This window comes from Hirundo rustica, chromosome 1 (genome assembly GCF_015227805.2).
Source record: "Hirundo rustica isolate bHirRus1 chromosome 1, bHirRus1.pri.v3, whole genome shotgun sequence".
Taxonomy (NCBI): Eukaryota; Metazoa; Chordata; class Aves; order Passeriformes; family Hirundinidae; genus Hirundo; species Hirundo rustica.
This window is the reverse complement of record NC_053450.1, coordinates 40,892,150-40,914,390: the sequence shown is the minus strand read 5'-3', so window position 1 is coordinate 40,914,390 and position 22,241 is coordinate 40,892,150. Positions and strand designations below refer to the sequence as shown.

Sequence of the window (22,241 nt, the reverse complement as noted above, 5' to 3'; positions counted from 1 at the left end):
GAGGATACTCACTTTCTAGCGGCACTCTAACTTTGTGTGGACAGCCTGAGAGACTGCGGTGGTGAGGATACAGCCCAGTCACGTGCCCAGTGCCATCGCATCCTGGGATGGGGCATTTGGTTTCTCTCTTTTCAGGCCTGGGTGAATCTGCAGAGAAATGAGATAAAAGTTTTGTTTGGGTTTAGCCCCTGTCTGCACTCAGCTGAGTGATCCTAGCAGTGTGATATTCTCTATTTTTTACTTCAGATTTAATTCCTGTCCAAAGTTTTTAACAGGGATGTATGCAACTGAAACATGACTTCAGGTTTTCACGTTGTGTCCTTTAAACAATTATTTCCCTCTCCCAATATGCCATTTATGTGCTAAACTATATCGCTTTAGGATTGCAGTGTCATTTATTCCATTCAAAGCCTCGAAGAGGACAGAAGCCACAATCCCATAAGCGAGAAAACTGGCAGCACGAGCCAACAACAAGATCTATAAAAGAATAAATGAAAAAAGGAGAAAAAATCTTTTGCTCTGTTAATGTCAGACTCCAGGAAGCTGGGACAACCAAATAAAAGCTGAGGTGTGAAACAAATAAACAAACAAACAAAAAGCATTTCAACCAGAAGCCATTCTTTAAATATCACAGATCTCTAGGCTGTAGGTTCTTTGTTAGGAAACTGAATACATGCCACTTTACGTTTGAGAGGCAAGGCAAGCAGCTCCCTCTGGTACACATGGCAATGCCGCTTTGTGGAGCAGCCCACAAAGACACTGAAAACATGGAGCAGCCGATACCCTTTCAAAGGCGAGGTCTCAGCCCAGCCCTACAGCTACTGCTCTGTAATGACCACAGTGCATTCCCAATTCCTGTTTCAAGCACCTAGAATTGTGCAAGAAGCACTGGTCAGAAAACCTTTATTTGATTTCCAATGCAGGATCAAAAGTCTGGGCAAGAAAGGAATGATTTCTGGTCCAGAAATTCTCCTGTGAGAAATCTGAAGGAAGTAGCAGCATAAATTGCTGAGGATGGCTTTAGCTCCATCTGTGATTGGCTGCCAACAGCATTTGGTGCCGAGGGAGAAAACAGCTGCAGCCAGAACAGGGAGCTGCATCCTTTGAGCTCATTTTTCTGGACTATGAAGTAGGATGTGCTTAGGGACAGAATCACCAGAGCAGCTGAGGGTTAAACTTCCTGGCAAGTTTTTAGATTAAAAAAATAAAATAAATAAATAGGAATGAAAGAAAATAGACTCAGTGTCATCAGGAGACCACGTGCTTTTTAGAATCTCTGCAAATGGAAAGTGCTGCAATAGTGAACAAAAAATAAAGAGGGACCCTGAAATATGATTTAGCGTTCCTCTGGTAATTGGAAAGGTTTATCGTGAAATAGATGGGTTTTTTCTGATCTAACATCCAAGAATGAAAATTTAGAGCTGACGGAGCTGATAGTAGATTATTTTAGAAATAAAACCTGGTTAATTATATGAAGTGGCAAAATTACGTGCCCGACGCAACATTGACTACAATCATATGGTGCCTATACAACCCAAACAAAACCTGGTGTGTTTCTCTACGGGTGCTACCTCTGCACTCCCCTGGAAATCACAGCTAATTATAATATGAGGTAAATCAGGAAATGATAGATTGTGCCATTCTTACATCACTCCTCTTTCCTATATGTGCTGTGAGAAAGTCACGTTGACAGCAATGTAAGCACAGCTACTCTCAGGATAAAAAAGGATATCTATAAAGTTCCTGCATATGCTGAAGTCATCTGAGCAAATAAAGGTTCATGTAGCTTAATAAATAGATTATTATCATGCATGCACAGCTTAACAAATGCTAATGAAAACACTGCTTGAGACACAAAAATGAGATGTCTGCATTTTCTTCCCAAATACTGCAGGAAATATTTCATAGCTGCAGCTCCTAAAAATGCCTGTCAGTTCTCTTTCACAATGATTACTTTGGATAAGTAAATTGCTATAATATTTGCAATGTCCACAGGGACTACTCTAAAGTTAGATTAGAAATACCAAAGTAAACCATTTATCAAAAGCAGAAATTGCATCAGTCCTGAGGGTGACCTCGGGATGTTTGGAAGGCCAAAAGGAAAAGTCAAAGGACAGATGAATGTATTGTTACTTACTACAGAAGGGAGTGTGCTTATAAAATGACGTCTCTTGATGTTCTGTAATTATCCTCAATTGAGGAGTTTCATACAAGACAGCCCAGTTTTTAAATCAAACCCAAATCTTTTAAATCTCCACTTCTGGAAGCCTGATTAAATGCTGAAAATTGAGCGATGTTCCTACGGGTTTGTAGGATACCAGAAACCCTCAGAAACAATAAAGATTTTGGAATTTACTGGTATTTCTGCTGACAGCGAATGAGGCAGAAGAGCATGGCTTGTGCTTTTCTGGCTCAGAAGTGCTGGATGTAGCAAAATGTAATGTTGATTGATGTAATAAAGATTGATACATGAAGTAGAATGAACTCAGAAAACATATGGCTTAGGAATGAGGTATTATCTTTGGGAGAGGAAAAATTTTTCACCCTTAACTTGCCCTTGAGCACTGGTTTAATGCCTTGTGTTTTGAAACTTTGGAAGTTTGTATTAGCACCCTACAGAGGAGGAAACAGAGGAGGAGGAAAAGGAGGAGAAGGAATGTCAGTGCCAGCTAAACAGGCCTTTTAGTACCCATTACTGATCATTTCACATAGCAGTTTGGCAGGAAGCCAAGTACCTAGCATTTAACCTGGTTAGACGTGAGGCACTAGTGTGAAGGTACATAATTAACAAAATTACCAGCTAAATTCCAGATTCTTTACTGTTGCTATAAAACCCAGCTCAGAATCCTCTATCAGTCACAGGACAAATGCTTAAGCCAGCAAGAAGAGCCAAAAATACTTCCTTACGTTTGCTGCTAAATATCTGTCTCCCACCAATGTCAATAACTTTGGTTTGTCTCCTTTCCCCTGCTAGATGCTCCAGAAGAAACCTATCCAGTTCCTTGTAGGTGCTGTGAAACACATGCCCTTGCTCTGCCTGCAGAGCGATTGCTTGCTCTAGCAAACTCAAGTTCCCTTTTGTTTTGTCCAGCTCAACTGACACATCTGTGGTTTCTGACAGGCACTCGTTGTCGTCTTCCTCACTTTCAGGGAAGAGATTCTGAATTCTCTTCTCAAAAGGATCCGAGGGCGCTCTTAGCTCTGCTTCTGAGTCACAGAGTGTTTCACAAGGACCATATTCGATCTCTTCCTTCTTAATTTCTGGGACTTCCAGGGTGCTGGGTTGGTTGCACTCTACAATATATTTCTGAGTTACATGGGGCTTTACACTAGTTTCTTCAGAGAAATTTGAAGAGCTATCCCACTCGTTGTCCATAATTTCAGAGTTACTTTCATTTTCCTCAGATGAACAGTATTTGGGGTCAGAAATAGCAGTCTTTTCTTTTCCTTCAGCTGAGCTAATCAAGTAACATTCATCAGTGTCATCACTTTCTGTTTTTAAGGATTGAATACCACTATCATTTAGACTTTCTGCCACTGTTTGACTGGGGGCATCTTTTGCTACTTTCCCCACGTTCATCACAGGTTTGGACATGGCATCTTGGTAACTGGAGTAGTTGTCTTTTCTTTGACTGGAATTTTCTTGCCCACCCAAATGAGGGTTTTCCTCAGATGATTTTGGAGTACTCTCCTCTGTATGAGAAAAAAGGCAAGAGAAATATGTAAGGATAACTATTTTTTGTATCTTGTCAAAGTGACATGAAGATATTGATTTATTGATTGTTTCATTTCTCATAAAGGTACTCTGAACTGATTGAATTCACACTAAGTATCTGTTTGAAATTACTGCTTGCAGCATGATGAAAATCCCTTCTAAGATTATATATACCTTCTATAATAGCTCCACCACTATATGAGAAAAAATTATATCCCCATTTTTCACTGATGTTGAAAACATTTATTTACTTAGAGCATATACACACATGGTCATAAACATGTATGTAAATAGAATGTATCATACATTATTTATTTATTTAAATATTATGTATTTGTGCTTGTATAAACACATATACAAGCACACAAACACATTTTAAAATTCCTCTGATCTATTTTCAGGTTTATTTCATCTAAGTTTCCCAAATATTTTCTCAGAATAAACCCTAATTACTTTCCCAGTCACCCCAGACCCCATGAAAGATCTTGATGGAAAAATCCTCAATACTTCACAAAGGGCAAGCTCCTGGTCACTATTGAAATTGCTGCACTAAGTGATAGATCAGGTCATGCACAGACAAACAGAAATGGTTGTTATGTACAGACTCATAAAGGACTTGTTAAAGACACCACTGAAGTGCATCCTGTCTTTATAAACATCCTTCTTCAGAAGAAAAGCAGCAGCCAGCAGGTAATAAAGGCTGCATGTAGGAGAGGTTGTCAGTGTGGAAGACAATATGCCTTTTGTATCTCATTTAATTTTTTATAAACATTTCCTCTGACAAGGACACTCAAAAATACATCTCCATCATCTTCCTTTCTGGTAATTATCTCTCTAAAATCAACACTGGTTTTGCCAGGATCAAGTAAATATTGCCATAGTAACTAAAAGCATTTTTGGATGAAGGGAAGAATTTAGTCACAACACTAGCCCCTTCAATAATGCTGATTATAGGGTACATTCTTTTGTTGGGATCTATTCAACATAAACTGAAAAATTTAACATTTTACTTCCTAGAAAGGCAGATGAATAAACAAGCATAGACTGTTTCATAAGATATGTCTGTCCTTTCCTGAAACAGAAGAACTACAGGTTTAAATAATAAATTAAGCATAGCCTAAAATGCAAATGAAGTTTCTCTCAATAACACAGTGAGCTATTAAGAGAAAGTGTAAAGGGTTATGATAATTTTAAAGTATTATGAACTACAGAAAACAAATAAAAAGCATTTTCAGTGAATATGTCCAATTCATTGAACTATTCTCTCAATCCACTTAACTACCCACATGTGTACAATAATGATTTATAGACATTATACCTAATTATGCATATTTGGGCTGTGTTAGAGTGCCTAACAAAAGCTCTAGAAAGCAACAATTACCTCTGTTGCTTAGCTACATAGTTTAAAATATTCCTATTAAGTGCAGATTATTGTGGAGGGGAAAAGGGGGACAAAAATGCACATGTGCACCACAATGCATTTCACTTTACTCCTGCCAAACTGTTAGCATTTTGGGTCATTTCCAGTTTACATAATTGTTTGGTTCAACTGTTTGTTATATGTTAAAAGAAAATATTGATTAATTCTTATTCTTCTTCAGAAAATTGGACTCACACAGGCAGAGGTGGCCTCGTGCACTGTGTGCATAAAGTTGTATTTAAAGAAGTGTCTGTAAACCTTGGTGTAACTTTTTAGCAGCTGGTGTAGTACCACACACACATTGCAGTATTCTGAATAAAGTCTGCCATCTTTTCACATCCCAGCAAGTAAGAATGATGATTTGGCTCTCTAACTAACTTTAGTCAAATGTATTTCCTTTATTTGCTCTTCTGTAATTTGGAAAATAACAGAATCCCACCAGTGGGTAATTTCAAAAAGTAGCAAAATCTAGCTTAAAAGAAATCTCCCACCCAATAAAAGAAAACAAATCAAACGAAATGCTCAGTTGTAAGAGGTTTTTTCAGCTATTTTTATGCATGAAAGACAAAAAATAATTTAAGTTCATGATAAAAAAAAAATTGTTCCTTAAATAATCAGCAATTTTTAAAACAATGCTTAAAAATTTGTTGTTGAAACCGTCTTAATGGTTCAGCTGTCCCAGCTTTGCTTTTTACATCTACAGGCTGTAAATTTACTTTTAAAATAATCAAAACTCAGCTTAGTTTACAGTTGCATCAATCCATTAACTGAATCATTAACTGATCAACTGAAAAGAATCATGAGTTCATAATAAAGTGAGTAATAAGAAATCCCAAGTAAACCTACATACCCAGACCAGCTACATGCAGGTTGCATTATTACTGACACAAGCAGGTTGGAATATATCATACTGCTATCAAATAAATATTTTCAAAATCAAGTGGGATTTTTTGCTTTGACTGAAAGACTTGGTTTCTGTACTTTTTTATCAACAGATTTGGCCCAACGCTTTCCCTTTTTCAAAAAGGAAACTTTAAAAAGTTCAATAACTTAAGTTTGTCAGTATATGACACAGAATCTGATATGACACAGAATCTGACTTTACACCCATCATAGTAATTTCTCTCCATTGAGTTCTTTAAGATGTGCAGAGGGCAGAAAAAGAGGAAGAAAAATACATTACTGAGTGCAACTCTGGATGGTCAGGAACCAGGCTGAATCAACAAATAATAACAAAACCCTAAGACAAGAACCATACAGGAACCCTTACTCCAACAGATTCCTTTCTGGTGTTAGGAGCTAGAAAACTCCCTGCAGCCTGAACAGGCACTGGGAAATATGGGATTTTTTTTCTTGAGGATTTTTTCTTAACAATGTCACCCAAAGACAAGAGACATTGTGTATCACCTTGCTAATTAAAGTTCTGTTTGAAGCCTACCTTCTAGGCCTACACAGCAAGGGATACAGACCTTTGGAAAAATCTCCTCCTGGAAGATTTACAAGTGACAGCTGACTGAAAATTTTGCTGTTATAGAAATGCCACAAAAACCTCCACTATTTTGGTAGAATCACGATTTAACTCTTTAATCTGAATTACAATCTTCTTCCTCAACTGTGTGTTTTATAGTAATCATATGTATAAAATTTGTGGGGTTTGTTTTGTTTTAAGGGAGTTCAAATTAGAGTGGATAAATGCACAAATAACTAATCTCAGTTCATGTCTCACCCTAGGACAGTTCATCATAAAATGATAGGACAGCCCAGGCTGGAAGGGACCTTGAAAGTCCATCTAGGTCCAGTCTTTTGTGATAAAGGGACCCTGTCCTTCAAAAAAATTTGATAAGAAGAAACTAAGTGGAAAATAAATTATCTTTTAATTTCGATAACAACCAGAAACTGTGTGACATTTAAGTTCATTCAGTGTATATATTATCTATGATTACTTATTTCCCACTGCCAGATCATGTTCCTTTTAACACTTGTTGAGTGCAGGTGAGTCCCAATATCTTCCTGATATCTTCCATTGATATCTTCTCACTTGTCTGATAAACTGTTTTAGCATGATTTCTTAAGCAAATATGTGAAAAAACAATTTGGTTGGAGACTTTTTGTTCAACTTTAATATATATTAAAAAAATATTAGAAAGGAAGAGTAATCAAAACATACTATAGCTATATCTTTCTGTCCCCCCATCCTTGTCCATATTATCCAGCCTACTCATTGTAGAAGCTGCTATAAATTGTTGGATGTGTTTGGCTTACCAGTGTTGGAATAACAAGTATAAAAGTGCTGAGTCTAATAATCGTGTTAAACAGAACACACACAGCAGTCACACGCATGAAATTGCTTTGCTAAATGTTAAAGTCAACAATGTTTTGCTAAGCATTATTTTTCCCTCCTAAGAGCTCTATATATTTCAGTGAAAATCTCCTCTTCAGAAATGTGTGGGATGGTGGTGGGCTTAAGCTTGTCCTTTGACAGAGGTAGTGGAGAAGCAAATGCCGCTCCATATCTGACCTGCTGCAGTAGTTGTCTCTGCGTGACCTATGAAGCGTTTGCTGGACCCCAGAAGAAGTTATTACACAAAATAAATGAAAGTATGTTGGTTAAACCTGAACAGAAAGGCGCCATTTCAACTGTCTTATAAGTCAAACATGTCTTGCATCCTGTTTCAAAATACTGGTTTTTATCTCCCTTCTTGTGGAATTCAAGTTCAAGTGGAGCTCAAGAAACTACCTGGAGTTGAGCTGCTTTCGAGGACACTGATATCTTCCTGTAACTCTGTCCGGTCTTCATTTTCTTCTTTGCATTCCAAGCTGGGGCTGTAGTGGCGGGGTTTCATTAACAGGGACTTCCTTTTGTTGACGGGAACACCAGATGTCTGATCTTCAGCTTTTCTCTTCTTAGCCATGGAGCATTTGTAGGCACTGCAATGATCGATTGCCAGGGATAGAGAAAAAAATGGGAGAAGTGAGGAGAAAATGGTTTTAAAAATAGCACCACTCTATAGTTTAATTCTAAGTATAAAAGTGAGAACTGACAAAATGCTAAACCACTTGCAGTTTCAGCAAATAGTGTCTAGTGGATATTTAATTTTAGCTCAGGTACTGAAAGTCCAGGACACAGGCAAGTCCCATTTCTTTTCACTGTTGCCAAAATCTTTTAGGGGAAGGGGAATGAGGAGTAAGATAAAACCAAAAAATCCATGACCCAACAGCCTTAAGGAAAGGTTAAACAAAATTGTAGTGTTAATAATTCAGGAAAACAGCTAAAGGGAAAATAATACTACCAGTTGTATTACAAAATGCTGAGCCTTTGGTCCATTACCTTTACATCAGTATGAATATCCAATTACAGATGTTTAGTTCAACAGCAAAAAATCTGTGAGAAACACACTGTACATTGATAACATTTTGCAACACAGGTCCCTCTTTCAATATTAGTCCTGAACATTGGTTTCATTTAATTTACTCCAGCCATAAAGACCTGGTTTAAGCTCTTCTCAGGTCTCTGTATCAATTATGAAAAAAGGCTCCTGCAAAGGGATATTCATCTCACTTAAAACTGTATCTATGTGAAAAAAGAGGGAGCCTTTTTTTTACACAAATATAGTTTTAAGTGAGGACCTGTTCCCTGGGAAAGGTCTTACCCAGTTCAGTTTTTAGATGACTGAGAGGAGGAGGAACGGCAGGATTTTAGAGAAGAAGAGCTTTAGCAAGTTTAATATACTTTTTTCAGCTTCTGATAGACCCATGCATTGATCTGAATATTCATTTGGTTCAACAGTTATTTAGCAAAACCTTTGTCACTGTACAAATTTGTATATCATATAGGTGTTACATAAGATGCATCCTTAAAGAGGCTGGAATTTTTAACACTCTTTTCTTAATAATTTTTCATGTAAGTGATTTGACATGATTTTGTTTTTCTCTCACACAGAGTATACTGAGAAATTTTCATAGCACGAAAAATAGTGCTCATATTATATCTGTCAGAGATGAAAAAAATACATATATGGATCTGTGTAATCCACTCAATGGTTTCTCAACCTTAGGTACCCCCAGGGTGCATTACAAACCTATACAATGCCCTTAGGTGTTGGATTTTGCATTTGGCTTACTTACTTAGCTGCAAGATATGGAAAAAAACCAAAACAAAACAACAAACAACAACAACAACAACAACAACCACCAACAAAAACCAAACCAACAAACAAACAAACAAACAAAAAAAAACCCACAGAGAAACTATGAAGAGAACTCCTACTGGTTACACATATTACAAGTTCAACAGCAACAGCATAAATTAATCCTTCCAAGGTATTTTATGTGCACTAAATTGGCTTAGGTTCTGATTGTTTTGGATAAAAGCATATGACTAACTTGAGCTTTTTTTTTTTTTAAAAAAAAGGGCTTTTGGCTAATCACCTTTTTGGCAATCTCTCATTGCAAATATAAAGGACATGTAAATACAAAGATCTGCATTTTAGGGTAAATGCAAAATTCCATCATACACATCTCAAACACGGATATTCTTGATCTTCTGAAGGGCAAAATGTTATTGGCATCTGGAATACAGGAATATGGGATGGTAAGCATATTCTGTAGTAGAATAAAATATGGCTTCTGCATTATTTCTCTGTTTATGAATAGAGGATAACATGAATATCATAATGAAGGTCAGAATCACAATAGTATCCGTGTACCACTGGAAATAATGCCCTTATAGCAGATAACAGAGATGGATGCAGTGTCAAAAAATATGCACAATTTTTTCTAAGGAAATGCAGTTACTTAATACATAAGTTCATAAATTGTGAATGGCAGTTCATACCAGTCGTGCTGTTCCAGGAAAATTAAATAAAAGACAAAAGTTTGAAATCCCTGCATATACAATTGTTTTTATAAACCAAAACATTCACTAGGTTTGCTTTTGATGTTTCTCATTTATTTTTCAAGTTACCCTCCAGTAGATACTATGAAAGTGATCAGGATATGATGAATTTCAAGTGTTTAATTCCCATTTGACAAAACTACATCTGTTTCTTACACCAGAATAATTGATAGGTTTTTTTGGAACAGGAGATCCAATTGGATCATGTAATATGCCTTCTTGTGCAACACAGGTCACAGAACTTCATCTATTTCTTCAGCCTTAATTCTGTAATTTGTCTGAGTATTGTTAAGATTTGCCTAACCTCAAGTTAAGGGAAAATGTAATAATATGGTAAATTCGTTGCTGAATTCTTGCTCACTGAGTACAATCTTTTTCTAGTAATATAATGTTACAGGTTCCACGTTGTGGCCTAGAATAACACTTATTCAACACGTTGGTTTTTCACCACAACTGGAAAAGAGAGTCAAACTCAGAGGTCAATAGACCATGGTCAAGATCAGTGTGGGAGTACTGCTGCCACCTGCCACCTGTAGATATACTCTGGGAAGAGAGAGCACAGGAATCCCACCTAACAGAACCACCGCAGTTTACAGCAGTAAATCAAAAGCTGCCGCATCACAGTCAGGACCAGAGGCCCACAGATCTTCTTGGGAGCACACTGGTCATGTTAGAAAATTTTCTCCTCTATGAAAGACTGATGCATTAACTTGTACTTATTGTATCTTTTTCTGTACATGAGCAGCAACCCATCCAGATTTCCTATATAGGTTTCATCATTTAAAAAAATACACAAGATTCAACTTTTAGTAAAGTCACTCCTGAAACCATACTGATTACAGGAAGTTGACAGACAGTTGTCAATTATTTCTTAGAAAGTTCAAATTGCTCTCCTTTCTCCAGGAATAGATTTTTCAGCTCTTGCTTTAGCTGATGGTCCTTTAAACTGCTGGTTTTGAGCTTTAATTGGAATCTATTTGTTGGCAGGAAAAAGTTTAATGTTCTATCACATATCAGAAATTCCACCCCTTTTCTACCTTACAATGCTTAAAATTAAAAATTTAAGTAAAATCAGAAAAAAACCCACAAATGGCAACTTTTTCAAGTACACATGATTTGTTAAGGATTTGATAATGGAAAACAGGTATTTTAGTACTATCAAAAGAATATACTTATGCCTTTGTAACATTCATGTCATGTTGATTTTACCTTAGTCTTTAAAAGTTTCTATTTCTCTCTTTTCCTTGTGCACATTCATACATAGACACACATGTAGGCTATCACTGATTTGTCAAGCTGTACTTTGTCAAGCAGTAAACCTATAATTTAGCTTCTCCATTACTCGTCTTTTAAATTCAACATCTAATAGTTTTGTTGCTATTTATCAATGGCCTGCTGGTTGTCATGGAACACTGACTCAGCTGTCAAGGTTATTTGGTAATCCAAGGCTCATAAAACAGGAGAAACTCTTTTTGTTATGAGGCCAAAGCCAATATATAGTTGGGAGTTTTTTCCCAGTTTAATTGTGCTTAAATTTTATTGATAACAAATCATGTTTGTCATTATCTAGAATGAGCAAAGCTTTTATTATATCTTCTTTTAGAGAATGATCCAGTTACCAAGACCAGTCTTGTGTCAATTATCATAGTGTGAGTAAGAGCTTAAAAACTAAGATACTTAGGACCTGGATGCATATACTGAAAAAAAAACCCAAGATAAATCTTTCATAGATATTTCATACCTAAATATATTTTGGGGAAAATTATTGGATCTTTCTCTTTATTTCTTTTCACACATCTTGAAGACACTGGTAGCATACAGGCAGTACTGTCCCTTGGATCCCCACCACAAAATAATGTCTCAGAAGAAAGAGCTTTTAAGCAGTCCCAAATATATAATACTTTTCTTAAAAACTGGTCATGCTTGGGGATTTTTTGTTGTTTTGGTTGGTTGGTTGGCTTTGGGTGTTTTGTTGTTTGTTTGTTCGTTGTTTGTTTGTTTGTGTTTTGGTTTTATTTTGTTGTTTTGTTTTGTTTCTTAAATTGGTTCATCTAAGTTATAGGTTTGTCAAGCTTTCAACCAGACCTTTAACCACATTATATCCAGCAAGGATTTGTTGTAGTTAATCTGCTGGCAAGACTTCCAGACCTCTGATGATTTCTTCCTGTTCACACTAGCCTGCAGATTGGCAAAGCATGAAAATAGAGCAAAGAATTGCCATGGTGGGGAAAACTAGGGATACATTCAGCCTGAAAACTGGTGTTTAATAATGCTTGTAATGGATGCAATGTAAAATAATGAGACCGGAACACATCACATACACTTCTTACATGCAAGAGAGAAAATAAGTGCCTTTAAATATCAAGGCACTTACATTTATTTTCTACTGCTATGTAAGGATTACATACCTTATGTGAGTTTGCGCAACAAAACTTAGTGGAACTTTTTAGTTATGGAGAAAATTATTTTAAATTCGTTGCATGAATTGGATTTTGATTGTTTGCCTAATTATTGAATTAAAGGAGACAGCATCTTCTGATGCACAGAAGCATTTAACTTCACACTATCATTTACACAGAGGTTAGTCTAACTACTCCTTAATCATATTGTGGTTAAAGATATTGCCAGATGATTTAGATTTTGATTATGTTTATTTTTTCCTAAACTTTCAGATGCTCTAAGACAATGTAGTCAAATACAACATTTTCCTTACAGGAAGGAAGAGTTGGTATTTGAAATTCAGGGAGACTTGCCACTCAAATATGAAGCAGTAACATACAAATGTCTGTCATGGCTGGGATTTCTTCTAAGAATTTTAAGAATCAGAAGTATCTAAGAGAACAATAAATTTTGAACATCTCCCCATCTTAGTCTCTTTTTTATATCAGTTTGTTCTCTGAAACACAGATGAACTGGATTCTGTCTAATTCTTTAGCACAAGGGCTTCCTAGGGTTTAGGCTAGAGCAGTGAAAATGTCTGATCACCTAAAATCAGAGAAAAAGTTTGAGTTCCTCGTAAACTGATGATGATTGGAAGAATTTACTAGCACTGGATACAGAAAGGGGATGATCTGTTCTTAGGATGGATTGCATGTCATTTCAAATTACATTGCTAATATAATTCATATCAACCATCAATGACAGAGGGTCATGAAAGGAGTTGTAATGTCAGAGGTCAAAAAAGAGTCTCATCTCTGCAATGGAAATCCCAAATGGGTGTTGCTGATTACCATAACTTCAGATGGACCACAGAGGTTGGGAAGGAAGGTGGAGTGTCACTATGACTCAGTGGTTTGTCATCAGGTTAAAACAGATTTATGTTCCACTTTCTTAATTAACTCTCATTGTTTGTGAAGAGTGTATGTAAATCTTGTATTCCAGTGAGAGTGAAAGTGTTGCCAGCTCAGGTTGCTCTAAACAGGATAACAGATGAAGGACGGTATTGACAGTTTCAAGAAGTCAGAGTCTCCACAGAAAGTCTGAATATCCACACCATCAGTCAGGTCTGAAAGAACTTTTCCACAGCCGGGGCCTAGGGTGGTGTTTTCAATGCCATGAAATTACTGAATATGAAGGAATTCTCAAAATCTAACTGTATGTAAAATTAAGTCCTAGCTTCAGAAAACTAGATACAAGTGACTTTAGGGCACATAGATTAGTCATAGCTTTTATATATATATATATATATATATATAAACATATAAAAATAAATATATATGTCAAAAATATATATGCATTTGAATGTCATCTAAAAGAAAGAAAGAAAAATCTATCACTTTGGATCATGGATACTAAAATATAAAATTTACAAAGTTTATAGACACTTAGAAAACATGACAGATAAACAGTAATTCTGCTTACTCTATCCTACTCTAAAATCCATATATTTGCTGGATCCAAAATTAAGAAAATTCTCTCAAAGCATCTTAAAAAATTACTTGTGTAATAAAGAAGGATTTTTTTCTATTTTTTAAGAAAGACACTTGATGAGATGCTTTTCATTAGTGAGAACGCCAGTTAAGAAAATGCTAGAATGACTTCAACCCATTTATGTACCCTTCAACTCTCAATCTCAGACGGATTTGTTTTTCAATACCTCTTCTTTTGCCTGCTGTATGGATTAATAAAGATGTTAATTCATTATGTTAGGATTTCTACTGTACTGTATTCTGATGTTCCATCCTGCAAAGGATTTTCCAATTTCAAACGTCTTTCTACGCAACAGGATATGAAACGATGCTTACAGAGGTTTTGTATGTCCATTAATTTTTCCCTGAATAATGGAATGTGCTGGAGCAAAGGATAAAAGGAATCACCATTCTACCTACTTAAAATATCTAAAAGTAAGAAGTGTGAACTGTCAGGTGATGGAAATTTGCAAATATCCAGAAACAACTGTTTGATTTGCAAGTTATAGGTAGCCACACATTGACTTCTTGAAGAACTTCAAGGAGTAAGATTGTGACTGGCAGCTGAGAAAATTGCCATCAAATTTTGGGCTAAAATTCATTAGCAGTCTAAGACCAAGTTAAATCAGAAAACAAGAGTTTTCTTTCTAACTATTTAAAATAATTTTTACAATTGCTAAAAATATCCAAACCTTATGCAAATAAAAACTGATGGCTTTATGTGAAAATATTAAAGAAGGAAATTTGTTAACTCTGATATGAGATTTTACACATGAAATTTTGAAGGCTAGTCCTGGAACAGACCATTGAGTTCTCATCACTGACAAGTTAAACATGTATCTGCCCCAATTTCTCATCTGGAGCCAGAGTTATTGGCATTAATGGTTTCAACTATTTTATAGAATTAACCAAGCTACAGGATTATTTCAAAACATTTATAACTTCTGGACTCCGTGACTGAGTGTATCATATTTTACTGGTTCAGACTAGGAGATGAGAAAAATCTGCAAAAGTATTCCAGCTGAAAATGCCTCAAAAATACTTTGTGAAAGAATTAATCAGTTAAAAACCATTTTCTTCCGTCAACATTTTAAAGCATTAAAATATAAGAAGAAGAATATAAGACAATAAAATTTTGTTGAAAAAATTACTCTTCACTTGGACAGAGAATTGGTCACAATGAAGCTAAGAACTTGGAAGACTTACTCCAACAGTAATTAACGAAAACCTGACTGATTCTCCTTTTAAAAGGGCACACACAATACACGCACAAAAAATCATGTCATCCCTTTGTAACTCACACACTTGGCTTACAAGTTGTATCTGTGAAAGGGACAGAGGCTGTGCCTGTGCCCTGTAACCGTTCCAGGATTAAAGGATCTTCTACAACTATGGAAGTTTATTGCAGTGCTCTTTTTTCTAAAATGCCAGAGTTGTGAGAGTTCAGTCAAGGGCTGGACCAAGATGAAAGGAATGGACATGAGATATAGATGGGAAAAAGATAAAAGGGAAATTTATATTTATGAACACTAATATAGAGAAAAACAAGACCAGTAACTTGGGGATATTAAATGTCTTCTATATACACTAATGGAAAGTTTAGCTAGGAAAAAAATCTGGACAGATAATAATGTGGAAAAAATATGGCATCATAACTGAAAGCTGGCTGGAGCAAGGTATTAAAAGATGTATTTTATTTTAAAAAGATATATAAGAAAAGCAAAGGAACTGTCATAGCCTTGTTGGTAAAAGAGGATTTATTAGACCCCGTAAGAAGAGACTGGGGAGAAATGAGTAATGTTGTCGAGTCATTATGTACTGAGCTTGGAGATGTTTCAGGCAGTAAACTGAATGTTACGTGCCACCTGACCAAAAAGAACAAGTGGGCTGTGAAATGATTGAGCAAATGCAAAGAAGCATGTAAAAAGAGTGGAGCAACGGTAAGTCAGCAGTAACATAGGAAAAAGACATGAAGTTATGGTGAAATTTACCTATCCTGTGCCTCAAGGTCATGCCTCTGTGGACAAAAAATTTCAGGCTGCAAAAGGTTCATGAAATGGCTTTATATTTTTCTTTTAAAATATATTTTTATTTTTTATTAAACTCTATTTTATTATTTTGTCAGGATTCTCCACAAAGGAAAGGCAACTCAGAGGAAGACAACAGAGGTTTAACTTCTCTGATTTTCTTGTTTTCAGTGGACAAGCTTGTAAGGATCATAGGATATTCAGATCATATGAAAAATATTGCATATAAATCCTCAATTTAAAACACTATGTCAGTGAAATGGATGACACCTTCAGTGTGTCATTCCATAAATCAAGAAATCAACATGGTTAAAGTTGTTGGTTAGACCCTTTTCTAACAGGTAAGTTATTTTTAGTAAGAGCTAGTTTAGAGAAAATTTATTTTTTATTCTGTGGAGCTCAAGAAGTTCTTAAACTCAGTAATATGAATGAATGCCCATGATCTGGGCCAAATCCAACCTCCCTAGCCTCTTTTTCATTTACTCACTCAATCTGTCCAGGTTCAGTAGGTCAATAAATTCCAGTGGGACCCAGGCCAAGAATTTGGCTTAGAATGGATTAAGTTTCTAGGCAAATCTACAGATCATCCACACAACCTTTGCATCCAGAAAGCCTTGCACATGAGTGGTCAGCCTGCAAGGGCCAGTAAATGAGTAAATAAAAAGCATATTGGTAGCTACAGTCTGGTTAAAGAAGAAGTAAGGAAGATCAGCTTTGTGGGGTTTTCTCTTGCCAAGAGAGAATAGGACTCTAAGCAACTCAATGTCAGCAGCCACTACCTCCCTTTAATGTAACAGGAGGTCCCATGGCTGCATTCTTTCCCTTTCCTTGCTATCTCCAGGCTGTACACAGCCTGTTTCTCCTCACTTTTGCTTGGCTGAATCAACCGTTGACACCAGTCAGAGGCAGCAATTCAGCTAGCCATAATATTTAACTCATGATTGATATATATGAGGCAGAAGTTACGGGCTGGCGTTTCCATCTCTATATGGCTTGTGGTCATCTACAGGGAAAAGATCTGCCATAAGAGGAAATGAACATTTGGGGCTGTAATGTTCTGATGCATTCTGTCACGCAGCAGAAGGCATGAAGGCATATGCAACCCTAAATTTCTGTGTAGGTTTGGGAGGATAACATTTACTATGTGCTGATAAGCACAGAAGCTGTGATGGGGAAGACAACGACTTGTGTAATACACTAAATAGCATAAAAAAATTTAGGCCAAGGCAGAGAGTATTCTAAGATACAACTAGCTCTCAAGTAAAAAAACCCTGAGAATAACTATCTCAATCTGCAGATTGAGATCTACTATCAAGCAACCACAATAAAATGATGTGGATTTGACATATATTATAAAAAACCTCTTATAGAAAAATATAAATTGAAAATAAATTATAATTACCCTTTTTAATATTAAATGGAGGCTTTAAGTTAAAAAATTGTAAAATCACAATCAAATATAATAACTAAGAGAAAAGAGACACTGAGACTGTGCATTTTGGCTAGAAATCAACATAGTAGACATCAAAAGCGTCCTGTAATATGCTAGAAATATATCTAATGCAGTTGTTGTTAAACAGAGTTATAAAGCAAATGCACGTTAAGTATCAACAAAAGCAAGCTAAAATAGAAATCTGAACATGAAACACTCTCTCTAAAAGTTCTAAAAAATCTAGGAATAAAAGGTAAAAGTCACAGTACATAGATTAAAAGGTCTGAACATGTACAGGAATTAAGCAAATTATTAATCATAATTAACAGCTCAGACAACCACAGTTGTCTCAAAAGAATTATGAGATACATTTCTTATTTCAACCATCTTAGTGGTTATTCAGAACAGTTCACTGAATATTTAAGTCAAAGAACTGTAAACCCCAAAGTTACCTGCAAAATGTTAGAAGTCATTACTTGTGGTCACCCAGAACTGTGTTTTCATTTATTGAAACAGAATGGCGGTTCTTATTACTTTATTATTTTACGTACAAAGAGTGACATTTTAATGAGTGAAAAAAATTATCTGATCTTCCCAATACACAAGTTGCAAACATTTTTTGTTAGCCTTAGCCCACTCACATGAATGTTGAAAGAAGAAAACTTGAAGTGGAAATGTTTGAATTTTGATTTTCTTTATATGTTTGTTGCTAACTGTTGTCTTGGTTACTGGTTTAACAGTACTGAAGGAATAACTTGGTCCTGAACTGTGGAAGCACATGGTACTATAAAAAAGTCAAAAAGCCTGAGGTCCATCAACTCATTCAAACTCTAGGAAAAGCAAAGGAGGAAAAGGAACAAGATGGAGAGGCAGAGTGAAGGGAGAGGAGGGATGACGGCTCTGTAGATTTCACAATTTGATGGCTAATTAGAGCGCGATTGGAGGGAGATGGAGAATGAAACAAGGGAGGAACACAGACACGACAGAAAATAAACTTGATAGCCATTATAATTTTCATTAATGCTTGGGTTTTTTAGTTATGGTGACTATATTGACGTACAAGATATAATAATAAGGATAGCTAAGTTCTAACATTATTCTTTGTCATTACTATGACTGTGACAATATGCTCTGAGTATATACTTACTGTTGTTTTTCAGCAAATGGTACCACATGGTGATTATTCAGTGTTTATGTTTGACTGTTCAATGTTTTCCATCAAACTTCAACTACAAAACCGTTTTTCCTTAGTGTAAAACATGGATTTCAGCACATTCTTTGAGTAGAGTAAGGTCTAGCACAACAGATACAGTTCTTTAGGACCCCAACAATGTTGTCAGAAAAGAATAGTAAATTAACAAGATTTAATGGGGATTTAAGAAAGCATGATTCATAATAACATGGCAGACTTGCATGTACCAGATATCATGGAGTAAGAGACAGAGGTTAATATTTTCTGCACCCCATAACCATTTCAATTTCTACACCGGCTAGGGCAAGGAGGAAGTTCCTTTTCCAAGGTAAAGAGCAAGTAGCAGATACTCTAACTCATTCTGTTAACAGATCTTGGGAACAGCTACTCTTAAGATTAATGCCCATTGTTTAATTGAAGATCAGTTATCAATAGAAACAGCATGATACAGATTTTTGACTCGGGTGAAATGCTTAATCCAATATGTCATGGAGAAATATCTAAATACCAAGGTGGCACAGCTCCGCCCCAGCCAGTTACTATCATGGGAGAACTGGGGAGGAGAGCTGGAAGTGTATGCTGTCAACACCCAATCTCCAATTGCAAAAATAAGACTTTCTGTGAAGCTCAGACATGTCTGGCAGTAGCTATAACTATTGACCATCTTCATTTAACATTTATTACTAAGTCTGTTTGAATTCAGAGATACAATTTGTTTCAGCAAAGCGCATTAAGGACTGCGATGGTCCCACACTCTCTGCCAGTGGGAGACAGATGAGACACCAGGAAACGCAAGAGTCCACCTCAGTTTCTGTTCCAAATGTGCTTATTCAGGATTATGTCAAATGTGCTTTTCTGCAGCAGTTTCCAGAAAATCAGTCTCTGACCAACTCCTGTGGAAACAGAATCCAAGCCCAAAGGACAAACCTGACAGTTTTTCCAGATGCCAGCTAGGAACAAACAGATTTCTCAGTCTCAGTCTCATTTCTAAGCTGTGCTATGGGATAACACCACTGTGAAGGTGATAGCTACGCAAATCAACCATAATCTCAGTTCTTACTGAGGAACACCTTGGAGCCTTTTTCTGTGATTTTTCTTCATGTGCTCACTTCTTCCATCATCTCACTTTCACCTCTTTCTCCAGTCATCTGCCATCCTACTGCTTTCTTTTCACAAATATACCTCTTAAAAAATTGCTTACTTTATGAAGTTCAGAAAAAGAGTTGCCAATCATTCCTTTCTAAAAGCACCTAGGCATCAACAGGCCTTTTCTTTCATGTCATGAGCTTTTCCCGGCTGGCCAAATTCCCTTCTATCGACCAAACTCTCTATCTTCATTTCATTACTGTCTGAAGCAGAGCTCATTTATAATTACATACATGTAATTTAATAGTTCTTAAAGGAAATCAGGAAAATATTCAGCAATGTGGAATAAGGAATAACCCCTTCAGTTAGTTAAGTGCTTTTTAGCATGTTGTCACATACTTGTACACAACAGTATATGAATGTACCTCTTCAAACAAACATTGCAGGTGAAGTTCAGGAATACATTTTAGTAACACAGGCTTTCTGAAATACTTAAGTTCCATTTCTTGCAGGGTTGCTTTGCTGGTTTCCCTCCCTCCTAATCAATAGACAGCAGCAAAAGGGTGAATTGTCCAGTTACTACTTCTAACAAAGAGACATCCAGATAGCTCTGCTCTTTTAGTCCTCTCTCTGCTAAAATATTCAAGATACTCAGAACTCTGTACATTTACAATGAACAGTTCAACTTCTCTGAATACCTAAAATGTCTAGCAACACCCGGAACAAGAGTTCCAGATACAAAAAGTTATTTTCCTTACTTCTGAAGGAGCGATGCAACAGTGCGGAAAGTAAGGGGATGTGTGACTATTCCCACTAAACGGCAATGCTGTTCTCCATTATTTGAAATGCCTTGTGGACTCTACATTAATCATTAGTGACAGAAGCCCAAAATTTGGGTTCACCTGTATCTAACTCAGAAAAGGTACCCCTTCTATTCAGATATGGATTTAGCCAAACGGATCTATTCTTTTGCAATCCTGTGCTTGGATCAATCCAATTTGCTCTTCCTTGGTCTGACCCAGATGCCACTCCATAACCTACAGATGGTTCATTGTACTGTATCCCATCTGTTAAATAAAACACAGTAATGAGAATACATCACTCCAATATTCCTCACTTTACTTTGGTTTCCATTCTAATCCTGAACACAGCTGAAGGTCCTGGTCCTTTCAGTGGTCCATGAAAAAATTGTCTAAGAGAAGACCTCTTCATTCTGCTTCTCACAGAAGATGGATACAACAGAGCTTCCATGCCCAAAAGGTGTCAGATTCAAACTTGAATGCATGGAACAGAGATCTCCCAGCTTCAGCAATCGCTTCTACCACTCATTGTTGTTTGCTATATTTATTTTGTAATAAAAAGATTCATCTTTTCTTAAGATAGCTTAACTACCAGTGAAAACACCACAGAAGTACACTCCCAAATAAAAAATTAAATCATGTTGTTACTAAATGGATGATCAAGACTTCAAGGAGAAACAATTCTGTTTTGAAAGACTTACTAAGTTTAACATATTATGCTTCAACACTACAGCACATACAGATGATATTGTTAAAATAATCCTAATAAATTTGAATTAATAACACAAAAATGTTAATAGTGTTCACGTATAAAGAAAAATACTTATATTTTACTGAAATTTAGGATTCTTTAAGGCATATCGTTTTAAGAAACAAGTGCAAGTTTGACAAATAAATCATTTATGCCTGGAAGAAAAGTCTGTGCAAGACTGCAAGAGATTTTTTTAGTTATTTTACTAAGAAAAGAAAAAATCTAAAACCCAGCTTGTCTCTTAAGATAATATTTTTCTAATAATATACTTTTTTTATGCAGAAAGGTGGTCCTATTTTACAGGAGAAGATGGATGATAACAACAACATTAACCAGTTTTCTTAGTGAAATCTTGGCTTTCTTGAAATCATGAGATTTTTTTGGCATTGAATTCTATTAAGCAAGATTTCAATGCCTGAAATTTAGAAGAGAGAAATTTTCATGCTTGATTGAAGCTCTTTGTTTTGATTTTCATTTATTTTATTCTCTACTTTTGTGAAACATGAGTTACAGAATAAGAAAAGGCTAACAAATGCTCTAGAACCAATCAATGTTATGAAATTAATAATAATACAAAATGAGCATGTAAGCTTATGTAATGTCTTTCATGTAGAAGTATCCCAAGGCACTTTGTAACAGAAACTCAATAAGGAGTGCAAAAGTGCTTTGTCAGATAGGATAAGCCAGGGGAAAAGGGGAAATTAATTAAGCATGGATTTAAATTTCTCAGCCAACACAGCATTTAGAACCTTGGTCAGAAGAGACAGTGGTTCCAATATCTGTATCCAGGGAACACAACAGACTATTTCAGTCTTTAGTTCTTGAGGAATGTTCAATAGTTTTCCCACAATAATATGGGTATGGCTAAGAGGAATGCAGTCCGGCGGCTGCATTTCCAAAAATAGTCCCTGCCTCTCTCCCTCTACTTTTTAATGGACAAGTAGATTCATAAAAATTGATCATCTGAGTTGTATGCTAGTCACTTGACCATGGAGATACCCAATATGGAATTTGGT

General features: G+C 36.1%; 1 protein-coding gene across 5 annotated transcripts in view; it reads right to left on the bottom strand.

The window, feature by feature from the left end:
- Nucleotides 1–22,241, bottom strand: part of ST18 (ST18 C2H2C-type zinc finger transcription factor) — a 170,238-nt gene that overhangs the window by 42,461 nt on the left and 105,536 nt on the right. For all 5 annotated transcript variants that reach the window (XM_040079259.2, XM_040079249.1, XM_040079278.2 and 2 more), the window contains 3 exons: nt 7,873–8,063; nt 2,908–3,693; nt 13–147 (listed from right to left, as the gene is read on the bottom strand). In XM_040079259.2, coding sequence (XP_039935193.1) covers nt 13–147; nt 2,908–3,693; nt 7,873–8,063 — 1,112 coding nt within the window. The remainder of the gene's footprint in view (nt 1–12; nt 148–2,907; nt 3,694–7,872; nt 8,064–22,241) is intronic.